Source organism: Dipteris shenzhenensis, chromosome 8 (genome assembly GCF_047967505.1).
Source record: "Dipteris shenzhenensis isolate YYH24624 ecotype China chromosome 8, Dip_SZ_1.0, whole genome shotgun sequence".
Taxonomy (NCBI): domain Eukaryota; kingdom Viridiplantae; phylum Streptophyta; class Polypodiopsida; order Gleicheniales; family Dipteridaceae; genus Dipteris; species Dipteris shenzhenensis.
This window is the reverse complement of record NC_141603.1, coordinates 38645131-38663962: the sequence shown is the minus strand read 5'-3', so window position 1 is coordinate 38663962 and position 18832 is coordinate 38645131. Positions and strand designations below refer to the sequence as shown.

Sequence of the window (18832 nt, the reverse complement as noted above, 5' to 3'; positions counted from 1 at the left end):
TTTCGAGATAACATACCAGTGCTTCAAGTAGCACGAGATATGTGCTTTGATGAAATGGTTGCAATGCTTCTCGATCATGAACGAAGGCACAAAGATGTCCATGAGGAGAAGGGATGATATTCAAGCCGTTCAAACCTTTCAAATGTACGTACTGTAAGAATCTTGGCCATACAGAGGACCGTTGTTTTCAAAAGCTTGCCAAACAATAATCCAAGGAGCATGCTAACTTGGCTGCAGCTGCTGCCACTAGTGAAGAAAAAGAAGACGACACATCGACACCAACTTTTGCTCTCACTGCTCATCCCCGAAATCTATCCTTTCCTTAGGAGGTAGATGAGGATGATGAATATGTCTTCTAAAATATGTCCATGAGCTTGATATATATGGGTACTCTGCCCTGGGTAGTCCCAAAAAAATTGAATGTAATTATCCCTTTGAGTCAATAAAGGTTCTCGGCCTTAGTCCTCCTAAAATGATGTTTTGCTACCTATGGTGTGTGGCTCCATGTTTTGATATCTATGGTGTGTGGCTCCATGTCACCCTGTTTTGGAGCCAGGAGGGGGATGTATTGTGGGAGCCATGTATTGGCTTTGGTAGGGTCTTTTTATTAGGCCTGGCCAAGTTTCAAGATGTTGGTGTATTCCTAGACCTATGAGCTGGTCATGTAGCCATGTTGAGACGTGAGCCTCTGAGTCATATTGAGTCTCAAGCGATGAGAGTACTTGGATAAACCTCTGAACATGCTGAAACTTTAGCCTCTGAGTTACACGGGATGCACAAATTAGTAGTCCATCATTGTCATGTTCTGTTCTTGGTTCTATTCCAGTAGTCCCTCACCTTTCCTTCATGGGGGGGTGTTAGAACATGAAGTCAAGTTGAGTGTGTTTTGGTGTGTTCTACTAGGAGTTCTAGTAGAGTCTTATGTGTGAGTGCCACGTGTCATATTGGGAGATATCCCATATACACTTTGGTATTCTAGTGTGTGTCCTATACTAAATATGATTGTACTTGTGTGTTACATTAACACATCAAAGAGTCTACATCAAGCTTTATCATGTGAGTCTTTCCATTTTGATCTATTGATCATTTCCATTTCCTTTCACTTTCATTATGTGTCCATTTGAGTGTTATCTTCTCTCTCCCTATCCTACCTTCTCTCTCTCCCTCTCCCTCTCCACCATGTTCCTTCAGGTGTTGGGTGTATGGGATGGAGGTACATAATAGATTGAGAATGGCTGTGTGGAATTGGATGGTTCTCAAAGACTCACCCTCTAGGATTTCAAAGAAACCAAGGACGAAGACCTGTACAATCATTTGCGGAGTTTTCTATGAGTCTATCGCATCAATGGTGCTGTGAAAAAGGAAGAATACATGGATTATTAGAAAGCATAACGGTGGTTCAACCGATTCCCAATTGGCTACTTCAAGGATTGGCAAAAGATGTCCAATGCCTTTCTCAAATGATTCAGGCAAAAAGGAGAATAAATCCATTCTAGATTTTGACCTGAGAATGCTAGCTCTTATCAATTACCTTAGCACAGTCCCAAACGACAAGTTGTCACGTGCAACGTGCTTGCCTTTCTCCACTATTGAGCAACACTACTTTAGAAACATGTTGTAATGTTGTGGTTCTAGTCACACCCTCCACAGGGAATATAAAATCTCCAAATGTAAATATCTAAGCCGGTGGATGATGACTTCACTTTGATAGAAAGGACCATGAGTCCTATAAAAGGCATTTGGTGACTTGAATGATGCATCAAACCCCATGTCACCGGTCCAAGAAAGACCCCTTTCTCCTTCTCTAAGAGATCCTACCTTGTATCACCCCTGGGTATTTTGCCTTTTCATAAGAAATCTATAATGTGTATTCAAAAGTTGAAGCCTCTTTTGGCTATGAAAGGTATGTATGGATAAAATATAGGTGTGGTCCTTGTTAGTATTAAAGAAGATGCGGATATGCATTTTCCTTTTCATATATTTTCTAGGTGACCTATTGTCCTGTTACAATGTCCACTTGTGTCTTTTGAGATTCTATGGTCCTATTACAATGTCCACTTGTGTCTTCTGAAATTCTATGGTCCTGTTATAATGTTCAGTTTTGTCTTCAGCTATTCTTACTTTTTGCAGGCCTTGCTGGAAATATCAGATGGAAAGATTCGCCATATACCATACAGAGATTCTAAATTAACCTATCTACTCAAGGTGCATCAAGAACGATAGTCTCAACTCTATAAATTATGTATTTAAGATAAAAAATGATTTAATGTGATGAAAAGGCTGCATTTTTTAGATGCTCACGCACTTGTATTATTTTATGCTTTGCCATATAGTGGTCATGTTAAGCAAAGGTTCTTGGATGTTTTCTTGGTTTCCCCCTTTTCCCACCAAGGTTTGTATAGCAACAGACTCCTTTGCTCCTGTATTTCTATTTTCTATGGCTCGAGGCATGCGAACTCCACCTAACATAAAACAATTGCATTAAGGCATACTAGATGTTGAACTCTTTCTTTGCAAAAAGAGACTTCTATTAAGTATTAAAGAAAACCGTTAGAGCAAGCTCCATACGGGATACACCATGCAATGCATGAGAAGCTCAAAAGCCAAAAAGAAAGGATTGGGGCTGAAAGTGCCATCTCAATGCTGTAGAACCCTATGAGAAAAAGGGAGAACCCCTCCAAACTCGTAGGAATATAGTCCTTCTAGAAGAGGCTGCCCGTGAAGGGCCCTGCATGCTAGCCCAAATGGCTATCAAAGTATGAACCATGTCAGTCCAAAAAGGGTGTATCTGGGTGCCATCCAGAGCCTCTGAACATCTGGCTCTCCAGATGTGACAAGAGGAAATGCTAGTTAGAATCTCCCAAGAAGTGTCCACTGAAGCATGAGAAGCTTTGAAGGGCGTAAATGGTACATCCTGAAGAGAGCAGGTCTCTATCACCTGCCTGCGGACCGAGAGTACCCAAGAAGGCTCACCCTCATAAAACATATGGGGCCCAATAAGAGATAACCAAGCGACCAAGCCCCAAGTCATGAAGAAGGGGGAGGTATGAAAAATGCTGAGTATCCGAGCAACCCCTTTCCAAATAGTCCTCGCCTGACTACAATCCCAAAGGCAATGTCGCACTGACTCCTTTGTAGAATGACAATAAGGGCAAGTAGGGTCAGCCCCAAATCGTGATCTCCATAGATTCACTGCAATGCCTCCATGAATAGAAAACCAAAAGAAAAGAGTGATCTTTCTATTTCTGAGGGATTTCTAGAGCTCCTCTAGAAGTTCCTACACAAATCTGCGATGATGAAGAAGTTGTCCTAATGGGGGGCTCTGGAGGGAATCCAACCCCTACTGCTCAACTGAAATCTCCTGGCATTACCAACCGTGAAACAAAAGAAGGAAATCCCCCTCTCTCGGTGTCCAAGACTGCCTCTATGAGAGTATCATTTGTGTATAAGGAGTCGGGGATCCTGATACTGGAAGATCGTCCTCTCAGATGGGGCTCTGAGATGGACAAAACTACCAAAAAATGGTCGGAGGTGGAAACACCAGGTGCAATACAAACTATCCCCCCTCTATCAAGAGCCCAGTCATCCACATAGAATTTAACAATCCGAGCATGGATAGGCTTCTGCACCCTATGGTTCGACCACGAAAACAAGATTGACTAACACTGAATATGAAATGCATCATCTGATCAAACATCTCTACCACTGAATCTGAACAAGAAGGCATCCCAAGCTGCTCTCTCAAGGAAGTGAATACCACCTTCTCTTACCCCTTTCTTATCGGATGGTGTCTCAACCATGTTGAAGTCACCTCCAATAATTCAAGAATCTGCAATGTCAGCCCATGAGAGCAACTCTCTCTAAAAAAGAACACGGTTCCCTCTGTTGTTCGAAGCGTAGAGGTTGAGGAAACCAACCTTATGTCCGTCAACCATAAGCAAAATCCACTGGGCCCTGAAGGGGGTGAAAGGGAGGATAGAGTCTAAAACTGATATGCAAGTACCTCCTCTGGTTCCCAAGGCAGGAAGCCAAAACGTCCGGCCTGAAAGCAGCTTACCTGACTTGGAACAATCTCTGGCATCCAGTTTGTGTTCCTGTAGAAAAAGAATGTCTAAGGAACCACGTGACACACCTAGATGAAGTTGATTCCTTATCAGCTGTCTGCGACGGCGATGAGGGATGCCGCCCAACCCTTGTATATTCCAACTGGCTATCCTCATCGGCGGGAGGAAGCGGGTTGGAATACCTTACCTGACCTGATGGCGGAAAAAGAACCCTCTATCGGAGCTGAGACCTCCTGCCATACACACGAGGTCCAAGGGGAGGAAAGTCCACAGGTGAGAGAGAGAAGGATCTCTCAAAGGGGATGCCAATAACTGGCTCTCCAAAAGTGGAGGGTGCAAAATCATCATCTGGGAGGTCAGAGAGGTCCTCAAGAGCGGACAAGGAATTCCGCTGAGCCAGTCCTAGGGAAGGGGTCCAAAGGATTCCTACCGAAGCAAGGAAAGAATATAAGACCCCTTTCCCTCTGTCAACAGAAGGAGGCACCTGTGCTGCATCCTGATCAAGAAGTGTTGTGGACGAGGTGCCAACCACCTGGGCTGCTAAAGGAGGCACAACCTGATCCTATGGTGGAGCGGAAGAAGGCTCTTGAACAATAGGCTCCACGATGGCAGCTCCTGAGGGATAGTCTCCGGAGTGATCTGAAGTAGAGGACCTAACCACGACCGGAACCCACCGGGGGCCAAAGGTAGTGCGGTGTGCAGGAAGGACTCGGGCAGCCCTAGGAGGAGTGGGGGCCCGTGTCTGAGGCGGTGCCTGTGGAGTGATAGGTCCTGCTCTTGATCTTTGTCATAACCTAGTACGAGTTGGTTGCTTTTTTGGCCTCTTCTTCTTCTTTGGGCAATCTCTAGCGAAGTGCCCGGAGGATCTACAAATCCTGCACTGGTCCTGATGACCTGCAACCTCAAATCTATGGTGAAAGAATGACCCATCGGGTCGCTGTAGCATGATGTGGTCATCTGAAATGTTAGGGTCCTCAACAAAGACCCTAACCCTGGGTACCCCATCCATCTTGACTGCCTCAACAACCGACGAGGGCTCGCCAAGAAGAGGGGGGAATCTCTGCTACCACACCAAACCTCTCGCCAATAACTGAAAGAAGCCAGTGATAAACTGAAGGTAGACCAGGGAACCTGATGAAGATGCAAACTCTGTGCTTGTCCTCTTCAACTGAATCAAAGCCCAGCTGAAAGGGAAACAAAAAAATCCTCCTGTAGTCTAGAAAGAGAAACCTAGTCTATAGCAAGTCTCTCATGATGTCCGGGAAATCTAGGCACACCTGAAAGAAACCTCATCCCAACAAACGTACATCCTTAAGGTGGGGAGCGAGGTCTTGAGGAAGCGCCGCAAGCATCCAATCCCTAGCCTGTGATTTGGAGGGTTGGGAGCCATAGATGCGTGCGAAGAGAGTTGTGGAACACTCATGCTCCAAATCCTTTTGCAACTGCTGCAGCTCGTCTTTTGAGAAAGTGACGGTTCTCGCAGCCGGTGTGTGCGGTAACAGATTGACTGAGGTGGGAAAGGCCGACTCAAACACACACAAAACTCCGTCCACTTTCCTGAAGCCTAGGAGACCCCCAAAAGAAAATAGGGGTATACCTGATGAAGGGAGAGGGTGAAAGGAGGGAGGGAGAGAGAGGAATGAGCAAGGAGAGGAGTCGTCATCAGCAAGGAGAAAGGGAGGGCAGCAAGAGTGAGAGGGGAAGGGAAGGGGGCAGGAGGAGGAGAGGAGGAGGGGAGAGGAGGGGAGGGAAGAGGAGAGGAGGAGAGGAGGAAAGGGGGGGGGGAGCAAAGAAACAGTGCGGGGGGGGGATGGGGGGCTGTGCAGGCAGCAGCGCAGGGGGGGCACGCAGGCAGGCAGCGCACAGGAGGTAGGGAAGGGGAGAGAGGGAGGGGAGGCGGGGGGAGCAGCAGGTAGGGGGGAGGGGAGGGAGGAGGCAGCAAGGAGGGGAGGGAGGGGGCAGCAAGGAGGGGAGCAAGAAGGAGGAAGGGCAGCAGGAGGAGCGGGGAGCAGCAGCTAAAAGAATTGTCTGATAGAGGAGACGTTGAACTCTTACTTTGCAATAAGGGAAAACATGAAAAAATTGGTAGCCACCATGTAGATCTCCTAGACAGTGAAGAATGGTCCTCTTTTCCAAGAAGATTTTAGCGATGTGCTTGTTTTGTATGATGCCAGATCAGAGATTCTTGGCCCTTTTTGTTTTGGAGATGAGAAGGTTCAAACTTCAAAGGACCCTATCTGGAGCATATAATATCACATGGCTGGACACAGAGACTTAGTACCTCTTTGATCAGGAGGAGGATAAGGAGGGAGAGAAGGGCGATGAAACAAGGTTTGACCATTGACCCAATTCCAATGACCAACAATCGAAGCACTTCAGTAGACATACATGTGATGCCTCATCTACCAGCACACATACCACCTCAGCTACCATACAAGTAAGGCATCTACCAGCACACATACCACCTCAGCTACCATAAAAGTAGGTAAGACCTCCTCAGCCTCATAATCATTTCACAAGGGAGTCTGTATACATGGATCCAAGAGGCTAGCAGCAAACAAATGCCCACAATCTTACCATACAGAGAGGGTCACAAACTCACAATTGCAAGCTATGAACATGCTCCAGAGACATACACAAGCCACATCTTTCCCAATTATTTCAACCACCTTTATGTTCTAGGATACTTGACATACACAACGATATGCATCCATAGGCTGATGGGTTGGATTCACCTGTCTCTGTTGCATTTGCTGATGGGTTGGATTCATCTGTCTCTGTTGTATTTGCTGGTGAGAGCACACCTCAGCCTATCTTATTGTTTAGAATTAGTTGGCGAGGCATACCTCAGCCAGCTCAAGTTACAATACATTACTTTGCACTCTATTTCTTTTCTTTAGTGCTTGGGAAAAGTTGGTATGCTCTCCCTCTGATATTTAATGCATTGTTATTACTGTCTCCTAGACCGTTTTGTTATTCTAAATTAATATCTCAAAGATCTCCTCATCACTTCAGCTATCATTGGGCTCAGCCGTCCTTGGATCCACCAATCTCCCGGAGCCCTGCTGGTCATTGTTGTCTTGCTAGAAGAACTCATTGATCATGCTCTGAGAGGAGCCTGGCTGTATAACCTGATCTCGCCTATGTGTCCTGAGCAAATGTTCCATGTATCGGATGGCCTCATGCATAAAGGTCGTCAGGCATCTCTAATCTTGGTAGGACAAGAGACTAGACGGGAGTCCAAAGCCGTTCCTGAAAAGATGATGCGGTAGAGATATGGGATAACCTAGACAGTTGCATCAGGCTGTAGTGGGGACACTCTGAAATCTGTTAGGACTATCCGATTTGTGACTAAAGGTTTATTGCAAATCATCCATGAAAGCATGAGAACTTGAAGCCTCGACTTGATCCCAATCTGTCTTCGACAGGTCTAGCCCCCAACTAGGATTTCCATACACTTTTTTTTTTTGTTGTGAAAACTTTGATTGATTATATTACAAGAATAGTCACCTCAAAAAAGAGGCGCTAGAAAATACATCAATTGAAGATCTCAGTATAAGCCAAATATACATCATGATCTATCTGGTGAGTCTGCAAGCAATCAAAGAAAGATTGCTGCAGAGAACGCTCAAAGAAAGCAAACAAAGAAAAATTGGGATCACTAAACACACACCCACGAGGCGGACCAAAGAGTCAAATAGAAAAGTCTTGGTCCGAGGATACTAGAGATTTTCTAATCTCTACCATAGCCTTTTACATGGAATTGTGTCAAAGGATTTCTTAAAGTCTGCAAAACAGTAGTAGACAGCTCTTTCTTATTCTTGGTTCCCTCCATTGTCGCTCTTATAGTGATCAATTGGTCCATTGTTGAGTGCTTTGGATGAAACCCTACTTGGGATGGTGCCCTAATTCCTTGTGTCTCCGCCCATCTGCTGATTTTTGGCTCAATGATGGTGCCATACACTTTGGGCTGCTTACTATGATTGTTCTATAGTTTTGTGCTGCCTTGCGGAGAGAAAGAAAGAAATAAATTCTATTAATGTCCACGGGAGACTAACAGGTCTATGGGACAACAGAAAAACCAGCTAGTACATTCACTTAGGGAGGGCACGTGGAAGCTCCCAAGGAGTGCCAAAAAATAAAATTCAAGTTTTGTAGACTACCTGTATTATAGTCTGAAATAAAAAACATAGTCAACCATGCATCAATTTTAAAGAAAGAGAGAGAGAGAGAAAGAAAGAAAGAAAGAAAGAAAGTGTATTATTGTCCGCTAAAGGCCAAAATGGGCCCATGGGACATCAAGAACTCTGCATACAAGATCGCACAAAATCAACGTGCCACAAAGAGAGAGAGAGAGAGAGAGAGAGAGAGAGAGAAAGAAAGAAAGAAAGAAAGTGTATTATTATCCACTAAAGGCCAAAATGGGCCCATGGGACATCAAGAACTCTGCATACAAGATAGCACAAAATCAACGTGCCACAAAGAAGAGGCATCGTCGAATATCATCTAAGTGCTACGCAATACAATGCAAGTGAAAGTACATAATGTCAAATCTGAACCTAAATACAAAGTAAACTAGATGCAAGGAAACCGCCCCTGGGTGCAAAATGGGGGGATGAGTACAATATGCCAATGCAAAGATACAAGTCCAGGTGTCATGGAGTCTAAGAACCAAAATAATACTGGAAATCCTGTCCATCGACTCTGCCTCCTGCTATGAGAGTACAAATCTGAGCAAAGGTGAGGTGAGCGGCTGGTGGGGCGAGATCTCCATGAGTAAGTCTCCTCCGAAAAGCTGCCATCATCCTGGATCGTCTGGAGATGAAGCGACGAGTACGTCCCCTATGTAACAAGATCCTGCGGCATCTACAAACCATCTCATATGTACATCCACAGGGTGGACGCATGTGTCCTGTGTGAGCTCTGACCTCCTCGTGCTCCTCCTGGTCTCTGTCCTCTGGTATAGCGTGTGCCTGAGCTCTATCAGGCTGGGCTCTATCACGCTCCGGTCTGTGCTGATGGTCTCTGAGGTAGTCTCATCGAAGCATAGTGGCCTCCCTGACATAAAGAGCTAGGCAATGCTGATCCTCGTAGTCCATCACTCGTGAGAGAGGTCCAAAGCCATCCGTGAAGAGACAGTGGAATCTACCTCTGAGCTCATAATATAGCGGGCATCTACAAATGAAGTGCTCCTCTGACTCCACCTCTCCCATGGTGCAACAAGGGCAGATCCTGGTCTCTCGGCCTGGTCGCCGTCCATCCTCCATGCGTCGCATCCTACCAGCCTCTATCTCGAGCTGATGCGAAGAGACTCTAAGCTGGCCAAGGGCAATCCTCAGTGAGTGGGACATGTGGATACCTGTATAGCCTGGTGGAATGACAAATCCATCCTCTGAGATCCGAAGGAAGTGGTCACGATATGTGGCCATCTTCGTCGGAAGCTGCGTGGGATAAATCCAAGTGCGATACGTATGAAGATGCAGCAAGTCTGCTCTCGTGACCTGGCTAAGCTCGTGGCGAGTCAACTCGAGATGAGGGGCATCTATGCTGTATTGGAAGGGAGGCAGTCTATCCATGTCTAGTCCAAGAGATGTGAGCCACCTAGTGAGTCTGAAGTACCAGCAGTATCGGGCCCCAGATCCTGCCAACTCCATAGAAGATGCAAGTGCTAACCATGGCAACCGAGCTCTGCCTGCTGCTGAGTCTCCAAACTCCCTAACCCTATGCAAATACATGACCGACTGAAACGCTGCATCCAATGCAAGGGGAGTAGCTCCAAACTCTGCTAGCATGATCTCGTGCGGAACTGTAGCCTTCGCCCTAATGAGCCGAGAGAACATGATGATCTGTAACCTCTCTACTCGTCTCCAATCTGCAGCGCCGAGGTCTCCTACCCAGAAAGGAGCTGCATACATCGCAGCTGGTCTCACCAATGTATCAAAAAGCAAGGATTTCGTATCGGGATGCTGAAAGTGGGACTGAAAACACTGACGCTCAAGATGAGCCAACGAAGCATACCCTTTACTAATCCTATCTCGTGCTGCATATGTCATGGTGAAAACCGGTCCCCTGAAAACTGCCCCCAAATAAGTGTACTCTCTAACAAGCTCAATGGGCTGTCCGTCATATGTGAAGCAAAACTCATCCGTGCTATAAATACGATCAGAGGTGTTGAAAACCATAACCTTGGTCTTGCCAAGGTTTACAGTCAACCCCCTGTCCTGACAAAACCTGTGGAGTGCCTCAATATGTGCCTGGAGGCCCTGAGCAGTAGAGGAAATGAGAACCACATCGTCCGCATACAGAAGGATAGGAATGGAGGATCCTGAGAGAGTAGAGCCCACACCGCCTGTCATCTGTATAAACATCTCTAGCTCATCAATATATAATCCAAAGAGAGTAGGAGAGAGCGGGCAACCCTGCTTCACCCCAATCGTGCTGCATACCTCCTCTGAGAGCCCCTCACGTGTCCGAACCCGACCGGTGACCCTCTCATACAAAGCCATGATAGCCCACTGTATCTCTCCACTGAAGCCCATCTAGCGAATCCTCTGAAACAATCTGAATCGCGGAACTGTGTCAAATGCCTTCCTGAAGTCCACGAAGCAACAATAAAGCCGTTGCCTTCGTGACTTCGCCTCCTCTACCAGTACCGTGAGTGTGAGGATGTGGTCAAGTGTCGAATGATCCCTGCGAAATCCAGCCTGCCCTCTGGCTCTGAGTCCTGTCATCTCGGCATGGTCATTTATACAGCTTTCCAAAACTGATGCATAGATCTTGGCCATAACGTGGCCAATCATGATGGTCCTGTGATTCGACGGCTCCATAGGGTCCCCCGACTTGTGGATAGGTACTATGGTATTGCCTAGCCAGGACTGTGGTAGGCCTGTACAAACAGACTCATTGAAGAGACGGGAAAGAACAAAATCTAAGGCTTCAATCCCATGGATTACATACTCCGCTTGCAATCCATCATGATCCTTAGCTCTCCCGTTCTTCAATCGGTGGACTGTTGCACGGACACTCTCTGGTATGAAGAGACTAGATGAAGCTGGCCTAGGGGAATGGGATAAATCGATGGCTGGCTGATCTGGAACATCATATAGAGCTGAAGTGTATGCAGACCAGACACGTGGATCTGTGAGGGGGCTCTGAGACTTCGAGCGGAGGAATTTTCTCCAGAATTCCTTGGAGTCACAGCTGAAAAGCAAGCTTCTCAGCTCCTCCTCATTCCGGGCTAGAAATTGGCGTTTCTTGCGCCTAACCAACCACTTGTAGTCTCTCTTGGTTTCGGCAAGGAGGGGAGACTTCTCCTTGGTCTCAAGGTGAAGTTTCCTGCGGAGTTCCTTACACTCCTCGTCATACCAACCGTTGCAAGGAACAAGACCAACCGGTGGGGGACTAGACGAATGACATGTGGCAGGGAACGACATGTGAGCGGCAGAAACGAGTAAAGTATGTACAAGTTCCCACCGGTCCTGCGTGGATGGTAGAGCATCTAATAGATGAGGACGGAGTAGGCGGCTGAGGTTCTGGCTATATACATCATCGAACTGGTGGTCGAAATGAACCTCGTAATAGGGTTGGCGGTCATGATAACGAGGGGGGGTGGGTCATGGGAGACATTAGTCAAAGTAAAGTGGATGAGTGCATGGTCGACAGAGGGCATGAAGGGGCTAACAGTAAGGCTATGGATGGAAGGGACTAGAGTCGGGGGACCTATGATGTAGTCGATCACGCTAGTACCACACCCAGAAGCAGAAGAGAATGTAGGCATGGAAGACTATGGCCACCTGGACAAGCCGTTATAAATGACCATACTGTGCGAGGTGAGGAGCTCTAGTAACTGACGTCCCTGATCTATGGGCTGTACTGTGCAGTCTGATGAAGTCCGACAGAGGCTATCATCGTGAAATGCTGGGAGTATGACCGGATCCTCCATGAAGTCATAAGTGAGGGCCTGTCTGTCTGAGGTCCTCGCGTTGAAGTCTCCTAAAAGGATGACTTCTCCGCGATGTGAAAAATCTGCAATGTCCGCTGAGAGATCCTCAAATATGGACTGGCCTGGTCCAGTGGAAGAATAGATCGACTGCGCCAAGGGGAAGTAGCAAATTGCAATAAAAAGATCTCGCTGAGGGGCTCTGCGGTAGATGCGTACCCACAAGAATCGGGCATGTGAATCCGCTCTCTCCACTGTGATGATCCGATCGAGATGCTCTCTGTACAAAATGGCCACTCCTCTAGATCCTCTCACTCCAAATGTTCGGGTGTGCTGCCTGAAGGCAGATCTCCATGTATACCCTGTCACTCGTGGCAAAGGTCTCTCTGGACTCTCGTGTGTCTCCATGAAAAAGATGATATCTCTCCCAAAGAATGCCCCCCGTAGATTGCCTGGCTATGCTGTAAAAGAACCATTGCAGTTCCATACAGCGATGCGTAGACTATCTGACGGGTGGTGTGTCCCATGGGCCCTGTCCCATCAAGCAGTCGTAGCAGGAGGTGGAGGTGGGGCTATATCTGCTGGTCTGTCATCTCTAAGCACTGTGGGAGCACGCTTCAAAGTGCCTATGATGAGTCTGCCATTCCTGATCACTGCCCACTTGCCCTGAGCTCGGACTGCATCTCTCTGAGGCATGAGCGCCTTGCGCTCCTCAACTTGTATCTGAGTCAGATCCTCGTCCATGGAAATCTGTGGGTGGTCTCTGAGTGTCCCTCTCCTCCTGAGGGCACCTAGACGTGCCTGGGCATCTCTGAATCTGATAATGAGGAGCTGCTCTCTAGTTCGATCCCTCCCGACTCTATATGATCCTACTATGCCATGATCCTGTACTCCCAGTGTCTGAGAGACAAAGGTCACAGCCTGTGTCATCGTGGACTCTGTCGCCGAGGGCAAGATACCACGAATGCGAATGTTGAGGGCCTTTATGGCCCTCTGCTGTGACTCGGGCAATGTAGCTGATACAGTCGATCTCTGAGGCTGTGATGGCTGACGGCGAACGACATCCACCCACTCTGTGGCTCTCTGAACCTCTGTCTGAAGGGAGGTCAAACGCTCCTCAACCGCTGCTACTGCTGTAGTGGGAGATGTGTCTATGTGCTGAACGCGAGTCTCGATCTGCTGCACTCGCTCTGTGTGTCCATGAATCTCTCCAGCAAGAGTCCTATGAGTCGCCTGTAAGACCTGAAGATCTGTCCTAATAGACAAGATCTCCCGATCCTGCTGTGTCACTCGATCAGCAAGAGATGCAACCTGAGCTGTAAGTAGAGAAATGGTCTCGTTCTTCCTGTGAAGCATCTGAAGGGCAGCTCGGAGGTGGGTCTCAAAGTGCTGAAGCTCTGGTAGGATGTGGCGGCAAGGACAAACAGCACAAGGCATGGAAGGAGAAAGAAAGGGAGAAAGGGGGAAAACCGGTAAGGTGGGTAGCGGGGATGAAGGAGAAGGCTGGAAAGGGGGAGAGAAAGCGGGTACCGGGGATGGAGAGGAGGGGATGGGTAAAGTCTGTAGAGAGAATGAGGAGGAGGGAGCCTCTGGCAAAGTATGTAAAATAGGCAACAAAGGGGGGGAAGAGGTGATAGAGGGCTGTGAGAGGGGGAGCAAAAAGGGTTGAGAAGGGGTAGGAGAAGAAGGAACCTGAGAGGGGAGGGGTGAAAAAAACTGCGGGTACAAAGTAGCTATGGGCGGAAGATGAGATAATGGAGCTGAAACCGGTGTACCTGCGACTAGGAGTGCGGCAAGTGCGGGCACTGCGCTGGGCGGAAGATGAGATAGTGGAGCTGAAACCGGTGTACCTGCGACTGGGAGTGCGGCAAGTGCAAGCACTGCGCTGTCCTTTGAAGAAGATGCAAGTCCTCTTCTACTATAGTGCAGCATATTGGTCGTGGCGGCCATTGATGTTGCTGCTGTTGCATGCTCGACGGTGTCGGCCATGTTTAATTACGGGAAACTGGCAACATTGAAAAGCGGGAGATGGCGAGCGTTGCCAATGTGCGATGAGAGAGAGAGAGAGAGAGAGAGAGAGAGAGAGAGAGAGAGAGAGAGAGAGACAAAGAGGAGAGATTTAAAATTAAAAAAGAAAAGTTTTTATTTTTTTATTATTATTATTATTTTTTTTTAAAGGGGAGGGGCCGGGGGGGGTCAGGGCTGCAAGTGCGAGGGGGGGCGGGGGGTGAGAGAAGGGGCGCGGGGGGGTTGACCGAGGGGGTGAGCGGGAGGGTTGAGGGAGGAGGGTGAGCGGGGGGGCTGCGGGGGCTGAGCGGAGGGGTGAGGGGGGGGGGGGGGTCCAAGGGGTGAGCGGGGGGGCAGCAGAGGGGTGAGAGGAGGGGTGCAAGGGGTGAGAGGAGGGGCTGAGCGGGTGAGGGAGAGGCTGAGCGGGTGAGGGAGGCTGAGCGAGGGGTGAGCGGGGGGGCTGAGCGGGGGGCTGAGCGGGGGAGGCACGGAGAGAGAGAGACGAAAAGAAAGAGAGAAAGGCAGCGGGGGGCTGAGCGAGGGGTGAGCGGGAGAGGCTGAGCGGGTGAGGGAGGCTGAGCGAGGGGTGAGCGGGGGGGCTGAGCGAGGGGTGAGGGAGGGGCTGAGCGGGGGGGCTGAGCGGGTGAGGGAGGCTGAGAGAGAGAGAGAGAGAGAGAGACATCAATGTAATCGATCCGATGAACCAATTCTATTCCTGGGGGGGCGGAGAGAGAGAGAGAGAGAGAAAGAAGAAAGAAAGAAAGTGTATTATTGTCCACTAAAGGCCAAAATGGGCCCATGGGACATCAAGAACTCTGCATACAAGATAGCACAAAATCAACGTGCCACAAAGAAGAGACATCGTCGAATATCATCTAAGTGCTACACAATACAATGCAAGTGAAAGTACATAATGTCAAATCTGAGCCTAAATACAAAGTAAACTAGATGCAAGGAAACCGCCCCTGGGTGCAAAATGGGGGGATGAGTACAATATGCCAATGCAAAGATACAAGTCCAGGTGTCACGGAGTCTGAGAACCAAAATAATACTGGAAATCCTGTCCATCGACTCTGCCTCCTGCTATGAGAGTACAAATCTGAGCAAAGGTGAGGTGAGCGGCTGGTGGGGCGAGATCTCCATGAGTAAGTCTCCTCCGAAAAGCTGCCATCATCCTGGATTCGTCTGGAGATGAAGCGGCGAGTACGTCCCCTATGTAACAAGATCCTGCGGCATCTACAAACCATCTCATATGTACATCCACAGGGTGGACGCATGTGTCCTGTGTGAGCTCTGACCTCCTCGTGCTCCTCTTTGTCTCTGTCCTCTGGTATAGCGTGTGCCTGAGCTCTATCAGGCTGGGCTCTATCACGCTCCGGTCTGTGCTGATGGTCTCTGAGGTAGTCTCATCGAAGCATAGTGGCCTCCCTGACATAAAGAGCTAGGCAATGCTGATCCTCGTAGTCCATCACTCGTGAGAGAGGTCCAAAGCCATCCGTGAAGAGACAGTGGAATCTACCTCTGAGCTCATAATATAGTGGGCATCTGCAAATGAAGTGCTCCTCTGACTCCACCTCTCCCATGGTGCAACAAGGGCAGATCCTAGTCTCTCGGCCTGGTCGCCGTCCATCCTCCATGCGTCGCATCCTACCAGCCTCTATCTCGAGCTGATGCGAAGAGACTCTAAGCTGGCCAAGGGCAATCCTCAGTGAGTGGGACATGTGGATACCTGTATAGCCTAGTGGAATGACAAATCCATCCTCTGAGATCCGAAGGAAGTGGTCACGATATGTGGCCATCTTCGTCGGAAGCTGCGTGGGATAAATCCAAGTGCGATACGTATGAAGCTGCAGCAAGTCTGCTCTCGTGACTTGGCTAAGCTCGTGGCGAGTCAACTCGAGATGAGGGGCATCTATGCTGTATCGGAAGGGAGGCAGTCTATCCATGTCTAGTCCAAGAGATGTGAGCCACCTAGTGAGTCTAAAGTACCAGCAGTATCGGGCCCCAGATCGTGCCAACTCCATAGAAGATGCAAGTGCTAACCATGGCAACCGAGCTCTGCCTGCTGCTGAGTCTCCAAACTCCCTAACCCTGTGCAAATACATGACCGACTGAAATGCTGCATCCAATGCAAGGGGAGTAGCTCCAAACTCTGCTAGCATGATCTCGTGCGGAACTGTAGCCTTGGCCCTAATGAGCCGAGAGAACATGATGATCTGTAACCTCTCTACTCGTCTCCAATCTGCAGCGCCGAGGTCTCCTTCCCAGAAAGGAGCTGCATACATCGCAGCTGGTCTCACCAATGTATCAAAAAGCAAGGAGAGAGAGAGAGAGAGGAAAGAAAGATTTACAGAAGGCCTCACTGGCCTATGAGACAAAGTACACATTAAAAAAGACTAGCTAGTACATCTTTGAGTCTTAGAGAGTTGAGGAGTGCACATGCTTTCTCAGCTTGTGATTATTTTAGCACACATCAATGTCCTAGTTCTAGTCGTATAGCAAAGTGGCCTTCGTTACATCAGTTTAAGACTTAGAGTCTTTAAGTTTAGATTTGAAATCTCTAATTAATGTAGTCCATCTCGGTAGACTGCCCATTTCCCTTCTTTGCATGCTTCCTTTGCTTTAGTGAGTTGCATATTCCTTTGTTTGAGCTGGGTTGGAGTGAGCTCCTCACATATCCATATTCTTGTACCCTTCAGCTTATTTGTCTGCTGTCAGAGAATCTTGATTGTTCCTACCCTCTCTCTGAGATAAACTTGCACTTGTGTTCCTTTTTGAGTGATAAAATCGATATCATTTTCATCCCATTCAACTTGTGGTATTCCCTTCTCGAGGCATGTGATTTTTTTCCTTATGTGTACCATTCCTTATCATTGAGACAGCCAAGGAAATCCTCTGGCAGTCCCCGAATGCGTAATATTTCTTATTCTGTACTGTGGCTTCCTGCTCTTTCACTTCTACATAAAGATCCAATTTAATAATTTTGTTGTTGGCCATGATGGCCATCTCTTTCTTGGCTGAGCTGACTTGAGTGGTGATCATCTCTTTAACCCTAGAAACAAGTATTGTTGCTCGTGGAGATGTGCTACATTTTTGTACGACCTCTACAATAATTTCATGCTTGCCATTACGTTCCATCTCCTTCACCTTTCTTCCAAGGGCTGCAAGCTGAAGCTTGAGCTCTTTAACTAGATTTGTTCTTGTGAGCCTGAAGTGATCCTTTGCTTGAATGTCAATGCATAGGGGTTGGGTATTATTGCAATGGCAAAGTATGAGGGCTTGCTAGTTGGGATCGAGGCAAACAGTTTCATCTTAGAAAACTCCATAGTGGCCTTCACAAACCTAAGAACCCTTTACTGAAGCTAACTCAACCTGGGTTAGGGGTTCAGCCAAGCCTAGGGTGACCAAAAACTGAAAGGGCCTAGTGGACTGCAAGTGGCACGAGTTACCGACCTGCTAGTTGTTCTGCTATGGGTGATGCAGCCTGCGCCTGAAGCTAAGGTGACTGCTCACGCAACCTAAACCTGAGGGTGTTGTTGCTTGTCTGAAGGGGGGGGGGGGTTCCTACCACTTCTGAAAGTATTACCGGAGGCCTAGGGCAACTAGTGCGAGGAGAAAGCAGGACGTGCCAACGGTGTCATGGATAGTGCATGGGGCAAGTGTTGGTTGATGGTGTCAACGATGTGCGAGCGATACAAGTGCAAGAGTGATGTGAGCAAAGAGAGGGACCAAAGCGGAATGAAATCACAAGAGCCAACCCTCAACATGAACAGAACAGAACTCTAACCACATGACACAGGGTCCGTTATACCAGGTGAAGGGAGAGGAGGGGAGGAGAACACAACGGGAAGAGATGTTAGAGGAGCGAGCAAAGATGGGAAGAAGCATGGTTCATTAGATGGAATGAATCATGCACAAATTATGCACTCATGAGAGTTACACCAAATGACTGATACATCTGGAGAAGATACACACTAGGCGAGCTCTTGACTCCAGTCTCTCTCTCTCTCACTCACACCCTATCGCCTATGCTGAAATGCACACCCTCTGAATGCCCCCATCCTTCCCCTTTTGCCCCTCTTCACCTTCCCTCATCAGCTCCCCTCTTTGGAAATCTCCTTCCCTCCTTCCTATGGGTTGTCTTCCTATCTCCTTAGCTGTTCCGCTGCTTTGTCCCTTGATGGCTTCAAATTCCCAACCGCTGCTTTGTCCCTTGATGGCTTCTGCAAATTCCGCTGCTTTGTCCCTTGATGGCTTCTGCAAGTTAGTGACTAAAGTACTCCATGTGTACTCTTGTCTATTCCAAGTGCACCTGACACTAGTGGTGGTGAGGGTTGGTGCACCACCTGTGTCGCTTAACTGCTGGACTACTTCCCAAGTGCACCAACTGCGTACTTAAGCACCCATCTGAACGAAGCTATCATCCATGATGCATTGAGCCATGTGAAGCGATTGTTTGGCCCATGCATACCTATCCCAATAGGTCATGCGGTCAGTCATGTCCATGATCTCACCATATTCTTCGAAGGCTCCCCGCATACCTTCATCATCCTGTGTCTCTAGAGCTCCCATAGGAGCTAGTGTATCGAAGTCTAGGTAACAGCTCGAAGCCCTGGACACTTTCTTGTTTCAAGGAGGGTTTCTTGCAAGGGGATTGCGAAGATTTGATCTAGGTTCTCCTCTTCCATACAAATAGGAGACCTCTTGTGCTTTAGGGCATACTTCATGGGTGAATAGTTCTCCTTTAGAGGAGGCAAAGTATATATCTAGCATATCATTTTCTAGCAATGGAGGACAATCATCTGCACTTGGTAACTTAACC

The 18832-nt window shown here is 48.1% G+C and overlaps 1 protein-coding gene across 1 annotated transcript in view; it reads left to right on the top strand.

Moving 5' to 3' along the window:
- The window catches only part of LOC147899476 (uncharacterized), a 249471-nt gene that overhangs the window by 124267 nt on the left and 106372 nt on the right, over positions 1–18832 (top strand). Inside the window, exon 9 of the mRNA XM_087377736.1 lies at positions 2131–2205. Coding sequence (XP_087233862.1) covers positions 2131–2205 — 75 coding nt within the window. The remainder of the gene's footprint in view (positions 1–2130; positions 2206–18832) is intronic.